At 38.4% G+C, this 11,903-nt stretch overlaps 1 protein-coding gene across 2 annotated transcripts; it reads right to left on the bottom strand.

Moving 5' to 3' along the window:
* Positions 1-3,750: 3,750 nt before the first annotated feature.
* LOC103718805 (putative apyrase 6) lies at positions 3,751-11,207 on the bottom strand. Of its 2 annotated transcripts, none has more exons than XM_008807785.6 (8): positions 10,361-11,207; positions 8,450-8,562; positions 7,486-7,593; positions 7,176-7,230; positions 6,369-6,548; positions 5,464-5,561; positions 5,095-5,291; positions 3,751-4,447 (listed from the first exon to the last, which is right to left on the bottom strand). In XM_008807785.6, the coding sequence occupies exons 1-8, from the start codon at positions 10,902-10,904 to the stop codon at positions 4,186-4,188; spliced, it is 1,557 nt and encodes a 518-aa protein (XP_008806007.3). In that variant the 5' UTR covers positions 10,905-11,207; the 3' UTR covers positions 3,751-4,185. The 2 variants fall into 2 exon arrangements, with proteins under 2 accessions (XP_008806007.3, XP_038984766.2); XM_039128838.3 differs by having other exon boundaries at positions 3,751-4,463; positions 10,361-11,204.
* Between the last annotated feature and the right edge of the window lie 696 nt (positions 11,208-11,903).

Here is an 11,903-nt window from a genome sequence, read left to right as displayed (position 1 = left end):
TTAGAGTAGAATTTGACTCAAGGGTAGAGCAGTAATTGACATGTGTATACCTTTTCATGTCTTTCCTTGTATTTTAATACTGGTTCTTGACACATGCCAAAATTTTGAAGGGTGGACAGCTACAATCCCTTTATTTATTTGATTAAAATTAATTTTATTTTTTTTTAAATCAATCATCAGTTTTTTTGCAGATAAATGCATTCTATCCTGAAAATTAGAGTGGAATCGAACTAAGGGATGCAACTGAAGCTCTTAAGTATGTGTTATAGCAAAGATTGAGATGTTTCTATAATTTCATTGTCATCTGTGGCCAAATCCAATTTCACCCTATTCCTATTAGTATCCCATGTGCTCTCTCTCTCTCTCTCATTTTTTTTTGCAAGTTTCTCATGACTCGAAAAAATAAGTACATAAGCTCTTATATTTTCTGAAGAAATATCAGAATGTTTTCCTTTAAGAACGAAATATTATATTGATTCAATTTCCCTTTTTGCATGCCTGATTGAGAATAGTCAAACATCCCTCTCAAATTCTCGAAATTTGATTTATATAATAGGGTATACTATAGTGTAGATTATTTCCATCGATACGAATGCTTGAACGAGCAATCAAGATCCCATTTGAAAAGAGAACTGAAATTTTTTCTTCACAAGTGGTTTTAACCTTGCTCGATTTGCAACTGGGATCCAAATCTGAGCCCTCCGACGTGCATCCTTGATATTTGACTTAAGCAACTTACTTCATGTAAGTATTCCGACTATTTTGAGCACCTCCATATACAAAAAAATATAAGAGTAAATTATAAAAATTCTCTTAAGATTTATATTTATTACACTTACACTAAATAGTTTGTAAAGCCTATATTTATACCCAGTTAAATTAACAGTGTTAGTGAATTAGTTTACCTTATGTAAAAAATCAAAATTGCTTTTGAGTGATAAGTAAATTAAAAAAATCTCAAAGATTAGAAGTAAATTATACTTACATCCACTACAGCAAAATTGGAAAAAGCCGACTCATCACTGCTGACGTTAGGGAGATGCATCGGTAATTTTAGCTCCTACGCCAAAATTTGCCGACCTTCTAATTAGCATCGGCAATTTGAAAGAACAGACAAAGAAGCGCCAAAATATTCATATATGACAATATAAATATTTCGAATGAAAATTTTTTTTTTGTGACGTGATTTTTGTTATCTATGTGATTTTAAAATATGTATTTATTTTAGTAAATAATGTATAAAAAAAATTATTGAATTTTTTAAAAAAATAATCACTATTGCCGATGCTTAAAAGCGTCTGCAATAGCAACAATAGCACGGCACGGAATGGGCTTTTTTTTTTTTGCTTAGGTGGGTTCTTTATATAGTGCGTGTATGAATACACGCAATAAAATTAAAAAATACTAACTCGTGGAGTGCCTGTGGCAGCTCCCCCTTTCTTGACCATAGGGTGTACCCTGAGTAGTGGGCCGCATAGGTAACTATCCAGTCGGCCACCCCATTGGCTTCTCTGAATATATGTTTGGCCTGAAAGGCCACCCCATTCCTCATCATTATCCCTATGTCCCGGATTAGGGGGTGGTCCGTGCTCTCACCCCTCAGCCCCCCTTCCCCGAATTTACCCGATAACCATGGCCGAATCACCCTCTTGAATGATCGAACTAGCCTGCAGTACCAGCCGCGCATGTCGAAGACTAGCTCAAGCAGCTCGCAACTCTGCCTCCGGAACCAACGTGTTAAACAACTGGTAGCCACTCGCTGCCACCACCTTGGAGTGCGGGCCCCATATAACAAAGCCCGCACCGCCCCGCGTACCTCCATTCAGCACCGACTCGTCGAAGTTGACCTTAAGAAAGCTCCCAAGTAAAAAACATTGTCTGAGGAGCTACCTGAGCAGAGAGGAAACCCCAGGTGTCCCGAGCTATCAAAGGCCTATCTGAAGAGGGGGTGGGCCTGATCTCCGTAGCCTGTGGTCGAGCAAACTCCGCAACAAATCTCGGTGATACCCTGTGCTCGCCGAAAGTACGAGCGTTCCTTGCCAGTCAGATCTGATGTATTGTGCAAGTCACTCTGATGGCCTCCTGACATGTCCGCGAACGGCACGGAATGGTCTTTGCCGACACTTCTAAGTGTGGGCAAAGGGCAACGATTGACCGACGCTAATAAGTGTCGGCGGAAGCCCAGATAGGCCCGACGCTTATGCGTTGGCCTATCCTTAGTTTCTGCCGACGCTTATTAGCGTCGGCGGACTCCAACATGGGTCGATGCTCATAGCTTTCGTTTATGCCGACGCTTTCGAAAAGCGTGGGCAAAAAAATTTTCCACCCCCACCTACCTAACGCTTTTGCGATGCTTTTGAAAGCATCGGCGCAAAAATTACCGACGCTTATAAGCGTTAGTAAGGCTTTTAAAAACACCAGAAAATACTTTTTTTTGTAGTGATCCAATAGTTTGAAAAATCTATTCTTACCCTCCCGAAGTTTGATTTTATCCAATACTTTAACTCATAATTTAATAGAATGTTAGCCAAACCGTTAACTTAAATAGAGCCTCAATGTCATATCAAAAAAAAGAAGACCAAACTAGTCTTAAGTGATATAACAACCACCCAAGAAGGAGCCATGAGATGCCATGGGTTTGGAGCTTGATCTTAATGAATCATCAAAAAAAAAGCTATATGCCAGGAAAAAAACAATCTAGATCTCCCAAATAAGTGGATACCTCTAAAATTTTCTGTTGTAGCAAATTAGTATTAAGAGTTTTATCGTTTGACCCTTCTTGTTCATAGTCCAAGCCAAGCCATAGAACCGCAACCGATGCACACTCTAAAACAAAGAGTTCTCATGCACGTACTAATTTAGATCATTTTGATGATAGGCTGCCCGAGCTATCATAATTTTATGTAGATATAGGAATCTTTATCCATAATGACAATATTAAAAAATCATGTCTATGGTATTAGACAAGTAGAACTCAGAATCATCAACTGACACACCAGCATCCCCAATCTTTGTGACGTGGTAGACGAAAAAGTGAAAACAAAACTTGATCAAGAAGAAGCTCATTGCCAAATACTGGTCAAAAATTAAAGACGTCGGATGTTGGTTGGGAAGGAAGCTTGTCATCGGTTGCTTATTGGATAGGGACGCTCATGGTGGGATGGCGAAGCGAAAAAAAAACCCTAGCCACTCAACTCAAAGAGAAGTAGACTCTTAAAAATGGAAGACTCCAAAGAGATCGAACACTCGAAAAAGTGAAAGAGAAGCCTTATTTTCTTATAAGAATAATTTTAACTTTCTACAATAGATAAATGATTTCACTAACGTTGTCAATTTAACTGGGTAAAGTGCAGATTTTACAAAATATTCAGTATAAGTATAGTAAACGTAAATCTTATGAAAATTTTTGGAAGATTATTTCAGTTATTTTAAAATTTTTTCTGACGTGGCAGTTGGGTCCTATTAAAAATTAACGGTTTGACTAACATTTTGTTAAATTACGAATTAAAGTATTGAATACAAAATAAATCTCGAAAGAATAAGCATAAATTTTTTATACCACTGAACGTAAATGTAATTTACCCTAACCTTAGAAAGATTCTTTCATACCTAAATATGAAGAGAAAGCAACACTAGAGTAGAGCTGAGCAGGCTCTCATCCGATCAATGTGGCAGAGGGAACTCAGCTATGTCACAAAAAAGAGTAATATACGTCCAGTCCAAAAGATCGCCAGCATGATAGCATCGTAATGGCACAGCAAAAAAGGTTGTTCCATTACATAATTTGGTTGTCAAATTACATTTCCAATTCATATGAAACCATCCATCTCATTTCTCATTGAGAATTTGTCTCACGAACCAAAGAATATGATGTACAAGCCAAGGAATGGCAACTGCAATATTTTTCTATGGATACAGAGGGGACACTTGACAATCTCACTGCCCCCAACCACAGCTTCTCAATTCTATGAATAAGTTCAGGAATGACAATAGAATGAATTAACATAATAATACAGATGTAAGCCTCTTCCACTCCAGTGATTGATGACCTTTCCATAAGCAGAGATCAGCAGCTGACGTAAGTTATAATGCAACGATCTTTCCCTGGGTCTTATGGCCTTCAATTGGGGTTCCTCCATAACACCAATCAAGCTCCAAGAGACAGCAAAGCCGTTACAGTTAGCATCAGTTGACACGAGTTACTATGTAACGACCTTTCTCCAAGTCATATATGGTCTTCAACTGGGGTCTCCTCCATTTTGACACCAGCCAAGCAGCAAAAATCAGCAGGGTGGAGACCACAAACAGCAGCAGTGCCAATGAGCCAGATTGGACCATAGATGTGATCCAACTGGAGTGGTATGACCTAGCTGCGATAGTCTGCATGATGAAGGCTCCCAATGCCCATTCTACTTGGATGTTACCCGCCTGATTCGCAAACACAATCCTGCTCAAAAAGGAAACTGAGCTATCTCAAGAGGTCTATCATATATACTACTTAAAACCAGCAGAAAAGATGTCCAATGCTGAAACGGTGATCCTAAAGTCAGCCTTCTTAGTACGTATATCCTGATTCAGACACATAACAAGATATATTTGTACCCTAGGGTCCTTGTTTCCTCCAAGCCACAAGGCTCTTAGCCTTCTTTGTAGTGTTTCTGCCACTATTTTTTGGTTCTATGACTAGATTTCATTCCTGAACATATATAACCATGATTTTAACAAGGAACACATTCTAATGCTAAAAAGTTTCTTTCACTATGAACTGTAAGTGTCTAATTGACCGATAACCCAGCACCATTGTTCTATGCATATGTTAGTTTCATCTGGCAGTTAACCCAGCACCATTGTTCTAGGCATATGTTAGTTTCATCTGGCAGTTAATAACTGACCATGGCATTTTATTCAAATTCTAGTGTTTAGTCCCCTCCTTGGCCACAGGACCAGTGGAAAGGTCACAGAAGGCGAGCCATTCAAGTAATTTCTGAGGAAAATATTTTAGACAGTTCTACATTTAAATTAAATGGATTTAGTGCATGTATTTGCATAACATACCACATTGGAAATTGTGTAAAATCAACATAGTTGGCATACCTCCTATCATCCAGAGCGAAACCAAGACTGTCATGCAGTAGGGCCACTATGTATGCTGAAGAGAAACAATAACGTGACAAATCTTCCTCAGCCAGAGTATGATACTTTTCTTTAAGCTTTGACCAATACTCTCCACAGAATTGTTCCCCAGCCAACATCAAGTCAGACAGAGACGAAGTTGGACTCAGCCCAAAGAACTTACGAAGACAGAAAAGTAAAGCTATTAGAAGTGCATACACAAAAGAATTTCTTTGTAGGAAAGATGAATTTTATAACCATAACCATGCAATTCAAAACATTGCAGGGTCAGATTTTGGGTGCCGTATGTTTGGTGTTGCAAACATAAAAAGACAAAAGAGTTATTGAAACCTTTGTGGTAAAAAAGAAATTCTCAGTTGCTAAGAAGCTCCCTTGTAGCTTAGGTATGAAAGTTGACCCCATGTGGCATTTCTGATATAAGCAATTATCTGCATACCAAAAACAAAAGTAAGTAGTCCAATTTGAGAAAACAATGAGAGGGGGAAAAAGATAAGGAAAAAACAGCATCTTCATAAAAATCATTCAGATCAAATGGCAGATATAACCACTCGGACAGTGAAAGAATGACCTCAGAGATAGCAAGTCATAGTAGTCACGTCAAAAAGAAACAGAGTATATGGTAAGCTCATTTCAGATATTCAACTGCCATAAGATGCTAGATGGTTATGATGAAAGAAAAGTCATCTGCAGCAATCATCTCAACTATGATAACGTTTTTTTGACTGGCTCCTGACAATGAAGAACTTTGGGAGAACAATATGGTTTTGGACAAATCCGAACAAACCCTATACATCGATACCTTTAGTGCTGCCACGCAAAACTCCTGGTAAACCAAAATCCCATTTTGACTGTTCTTATATATGGAACTTTATATTGGGAAGCTGACAAAACCTGGAAATTACAAGATATGCAAAAGTGGCATGCAGCATGCTTAGCATGTGATAAAATTTGATTGCTGCAAATTACTCACTTCACTTCCACCCAACTGATCAAAATAACAAACTCAAAACATCAAACCGGGAGACTTTATATCACTCTTATAGCTAAAACTAAGAAAGCTGATATAGTATAAAATTCATATGCACTCTCAACATCTAGAACAACAGAACAATAAGATGTACAAGCTATACATACATACATGCATATGTCAGCATAGCTTCAAGCTACAACGAAGTTTATCAAGGCATGTCAGTTAAAGCCACATGATAGGTGGTAGTTGAGAGCATCCGTGCTACCTTTTTCTTTCTGTAGGAGTATTGATGCAGCAGACCTACATGCTGAAAAGTTACCACCTGCCTGAGCAATGGGTTGATGTTCCAGCTCTGAATTGGGAACATCAGCTGGTTCCCCAACATATGAATATCCTTTAGGAGAACAAGGATCTATAAGGATTCCCTCCTGCACAGATTCTGCAGCTGCATTGGAAGAAAACATTCCGCACTTACAACAATTTCCGACGTAAAGAATTTGCAAGAATCAGTAGGCACCTTGTCTCAAAAGTGCTATAATCACAATTATTTCCATAATTTATTGCAGATATTGGATGTTATTTATCTGCCAATATATAGGAAAAGTTTCACTTGGAAAAGTTGATCAGGTTAAATATGGATTGAGTAGGAGTGCAGTGGGGAGAGATCAGGTTGTCCAAATTCAGGTTAGCCTCGCCCAAATTACACCCCTATATATGAACCAAGGTAAATGTTGGCATATTGTACTGTAGATGCGTCATGCTGTCTCTGATTTGCACAGTGTACCTTTTATGCTATCAAGAATTTCTTCTATATGTTTAATAATATGCTAATGAATTTCACCTGCATTTTGTTCAAAAGTGATCAGAATATGGTTTCTAGTTATTTATTCGGGGAGCGGGGCCGGGTGGTAGGGCCCTCATGTGCTTATCATTCCTAAACGTGTACTTAATGTGGCAATTACAGATGGCAAGAGGAAACACGGTCCTGGAACATCTCTCTTGTTATTTAATTTACAAAATGGTATGTGCGTACGACCATCATGGAATAACACTAACTGAAGCAGCGACTTACATGCTTTTGGGCTTCTTGAGCTAAGCAATTTCTGAAGTGATTCATGTGCCACATTCTGCAAGATACAATGTGTTAGTGGATGTTTTTAACACAAAAATCCACTGACCTAAAATGTAATTCAGATGATATATGTAGTTGTCCTACCAAACTCAATGTCGATTTCAACTGAATTAATATTTTTTTAAGAGGCAAAATGACAAAGAGCTTGTACGGATCTAATGAAGGGTAAAGGCAAATGTAGATATAATATTGCTGACAGTTCAAAAAGTGGTAGGTCAAAAGCATTGGACTGATTTTGCAGGTAAATCACCTGACCATAAAGAAGAAAGCTGTTGCTGTAGAGGTTATAAGTGGTTTCCCCAAACTTAAGCACCTGCAAGAACTCTGCAGGCAGTGGTTCATTCGAAACAAATGTCACCTAAAATAGCAAAAAAAGAGACTACAGTCATAGAGAGTTCAAGCACCAATCAAGAAGATGTATGATCAAAGTTCACAATGTTCAAATCTAAAATAATGCAATCTGAAGAAGATTCACGGGAAATTATGTGGAAAAAGCAGCTTCAGCACATGGCCCCCCATCTTCCGACCTCTCCCTCTCTTAACAGTATCATAATTCTCCCCCCCCCCCCCTTCCTTCCCAAACTCCTTTTCCGCACCACCTCAAAAACACCCCCGAAGGAGTACATATAGGCATTAGAAATTCAATGGCATTCATCGAATACATATCAGCCATCACTCCGCAACATTGTTGCATGAAGCAGAGAGAAACCCATGCAGTAGCAAGGAGAAATCATTTATGTGCCTACATTTCACTACTTTTTTATGGCGTTACGTCTATCAGCTATACTAGTCCTCAGTAAGCCAACTCAAAAAATTTTTGGATAACAGAAGTTAAGGATGCCCATAATTTTGTCATTGAAGAATTTATACAATAATTTTGCCACATAGGTATTTATTCAATGTTGTTATGTGCTTAGAAAGTAAAATGTTAGATTGTAATTTATGTTAATCATAGCCCATGGGAATCATACATTCTTTAGAGAACATCCACTAATTTACTTCATAAAAGAAATCAACTGTTAGGTTAAAGACTTCATTAAGATTATTTAAGCAAGAACGAAACAGAGCAAGTCAAGTATCTTCAATAACTCAGATAAAAGTTTTGTATCAATATTTTTTAAAAACTCAGTTAAAATCTTCATATAAGGGCTTGTTAGGATTCCAACAAGTATTTTGGTGATAATCACAAGATATAGAAGGAAAAGTACAAAAACCTGTGCCGAAGCCCCACCAAGTTCAATTATCCCAGTGGTTTTTTGAGGATCACCTCCTAGAGTTCCAAGGGCATAATTTGCAGCAACCCAAGCATAGGTGCCTTCATCAGAACCTGTAGCAATAATACCACAGATCATTAGGCTTCCAATTCTGTGAACAAGAACTCAATTTTCAAATCATGAGAATAGAAATAGTTAAGGAATCCTCTATCCAAGACATCAAGAGCAGAATCACATTTATGAGCTCAATGCATGAGAGTAAATGACCACCAAGAGGTTGAAACACAAAGTCCGAAAAAAAAAGCTAATAATAACATTTTCCATGTTGAACACAAAAGGTGATCAAGCAAGCCTTGTCTTATAATATATTCATTGTCAATTTTGGATCCAGGTGGTGAGCACACATTGGAATATCAAATATAGAGGTATCGACAGTTTGGCATAATATAGGTATTGCACACCATTAACAGACGCTACTTAGCATGTGCCAGCTCAAAACAAACAACACAGTGCTTTAATATATACCAAAAGCATCTTACAGTACTCAAAGAAAATACATTTGTTTCTTGGGCATCTATGTTATTTCAAATGCTGTTTGATAAGAAGTAGTTCTGTTTTCATTTTAGCAGGATTATAGAGTCCCATGAAGTGAAGTCAGTTTTTTCCCATACACATTGCTGAGGAAGACAACATAAACTTATCATGCTATGGAGAAAATGGCATGAACTAGTGGTATTAATATTGAGTTAAACAATCCAAAGCGAAGATAACTCAAATTTGAACTCTTAATTTGGAAATCTTAATTTTAAATAAAATCAATAATTAAAATTTGAAAATTATATTTTAAGAGAAATACTCAACAAATTAATACTCGATATTTTATGTGAAAATTATACTGTGTTTTCGAGACCCATAGATATTGCAACAGAATCTAAAACATCAAAAGTTCAATCTAACTGGACTGGGCTAGTCCATTATTTTATCATCACAATGAAAAATGGATCGTATGCCACTTATCTGCTCAGCCTCCACCTATGCTGATGCCACAATGCCACTAGCTCTAATTAAGGAGAATCATGCATCACTACCATCAAGTCAAGCAACTCCAAATTTAGCAATAAAAAAAAAAACAGTATGCTCTATATATCCAATAATGAGACATCAAATAATCAACTTTAAGCACCCAAACTAAAGAAATAAAAGGGTTTGCTAGTGTTACGATGGTTTGAAGAATGATTTTGCCAACCATGATACTGTTTTCTTACAACTTTAAAGACCTACCATTTTCTTCCAAAGCTGTAGCTCTGCCCACTGAATTCTATCTAGATTTACACTTCCTTTCACACAAACTGTTAAAATTTCACGAGCAATGACATGTCTGGAAACTGAGTAAGCTTCATCAGTGAACCTTAGAATCCTTAATACAACAAACCATTTGCGATTTTGCATATTATTTGAAGTTGAAAGCTATAAATGAGTTCTCAATTAATACCTAAAAGTTAATAAAATTCCTAAAACCATAAAACCATTATAATTTTTAACTTTGAGTAGAGCTTCCCAAATTCGTGCCTTTTCTTCTCTTACCATCTTTTTTTCCACTTTCAACTTTCCCTCAACTTCCTAAATTTTAAAAGTCTTAATCAGAGATAACAGATAATTTTATGATTTCAGAACTAAGAAAACTCCAAAGGCAACCTAAATTCCACCATTTCCAATACTCAAAAAGATTTAAAAAATTGCTGATTTCAACATTCAAATGAGAGACAATATACAGAAAATCCCTTTTTCCCAAGCTTTCAACAAATTCCTCAGCTTTCAATGAGCTCCGATATTCACGAGCATCAATCTATAAAAGGTCTACTAAAGGAAACTGAGGAAAAAGGACATCGTTGATGCATAAATTACACCTACCTGGTATCACAGTGGCCCAATCGTCTTGGAAGTGGAACCCAGAAGACCTCAGGACCCTCCTGCAGGACTCCAATATGCTTTCCTTAACTTCCACAGCGAGCATTCTCAGGCCTGCGGTCGCCATTAGCCTAACGTCCGTCTTCTCCCACTGATCCTTCGCCACCCTCCCCTTCGCGAACTCCAGCAGCTCCGCCAGCGACGCCCCCGCCCTCTCCGGATCCCCGGAGAAAGCCGATAGCCCCGGGGTGACCCTCATCACGGCCGTCGATCCCCAATCGATCGACGGGACCATTCCGCTCTCGCCCTTGAACCCGAAGACATGGATCCGCGTCCCGGAGCTCCCAGCATCGATGACGATCCCGAATCGAGGGGAAGGGGAGCTGAGGGAGGCGATGAGGAGGAAAAGGACGACCGCCACGGCTGCGGCGGCGGCGACGAGGATCCAGAGGGTTCCACGGTGGTGGCGGTGGGCCGGAGGGGAGATCCGAGAGAGGAGGGAGGGGCGGGGGGGGAGAGGGCGAATGAGCAGCTTCGGGGCGTCCATTTGAGGCGTGGGATGGAGGATCGAGAGAGGAGACGGAGAGGGGTTTAGAGGCCAGGAAGAGAGGAGGAGAGAGAGGGGAGGTGGGAGGGGATGGCTCTAGGGTTTGGGCCCAAGACCGCCTCGTGGAGCTCCTCCTCCTCTGCCTCCCCCAGCGAAGAGAATGGAAGAAGGGCGTCGGTGACTTCGGGCAGAGAATTTACAAGGGAGGGGAAGGAGGAGGGGCAGGGGCAGACCCGCTTTTGGAGGATCCGGCCACGCGGGCTCCGCGGACCAGGAGACGGCTCCGCGTTCGTGGGTCCCGTCATTTGTTGGAAGGTACGTTGTAATATTAATTACAGTAAAAATACATTTTTACCCTTTTAAGTTTGGATGTGGGTGTGTCATCGTAGCACAACACTTGGTACCCATCTCTAAATTTTCAACAAAATGACGGCTAAAATTATAAATCTATCATTTGATAAAAAAAATTATTATTATTTATTTGGGTGGGGTTTTGATGCCAAGAATATATATAATTAATACCGAGAGTTGCTATTTAAATATAATAATAATAATAATATGTAAGTTTGTATCTATTGTTTGTTATCATCAAAAAAGAGAAGATTTTTAACTCCATGATTTCAACGGTTTACTATTTGATTTTAATAATAAGAAACAAATGAATTTAGTTCATTATTATGATTATAGCAAACAAATAAAAATTAGGAATTAAAATTTCTTTTGAAGGCAAATGCTGGAATTCTGAACATGTTTTAGTATTTTCAGCCTAACGTTTTATTGAAATATAATGTTAATACAATTCTTGATGATATGGAAAGAAGATTTATTTATCTAAAATTTTTATATTCAATATATTTTTAAATTTGGACGTTAGCTATGAGTAATAGGATCTGCAATCTATCTATCCATAGCTGTAATTCAGGCTGATATGTGTTTACTTTTTTAGCTGTAACTTCTCAACCAAATATTCTTTTGAAATTATTTTTATTAGGTTGGAAA

Source organism: Phoenix dactylifera, chromosome 5 (assembly GCF_051530095.1).
Source record: "Phoenix dactylifera cultivar Ajwa chromosome 5, Ajwa_hap1_PhDact_Kaust_v1.1, whole genome shotgun sequence".
In the NCBI taxonomy this organism is placed as follows: Eukaryota; Viridiplantae; Streptophyta; class Magnoliopsida; order Arecales; family Arecaceae; genus Phoenix; species Phoenix dactylifera.
Note: the sequence above shows the minus strand (reverse complement) of the source record. Positions and strands in the feature narration are given on the sequence as shown.

Excerpts from the sequence above, each read along its gene's own strand:
- LOC103718805 (XM_008807785.6), bottom strand. The coding sequence starts at position 10,904 with ATGGACGCCCCGAAGCTGCTCATTCGCCCTCTCCCCCCCCGCCCCTCC. Across the intron at positions 8,563-10,360 it reads TTGGGCCACTGTGATACCAG|GTTCTGATGAAGGCACCTAT; the intron begins GTAGGTGTAATT and ends TTATTGCTACAG. Across the intron at positions 7,594-8,449 it reads TTGGTGGGGCTTCGGCACAG|GTGACATTTGTTTCGAATGA; the intron begins GTTTTTGTACTT and ends TTGCTATTTTAG.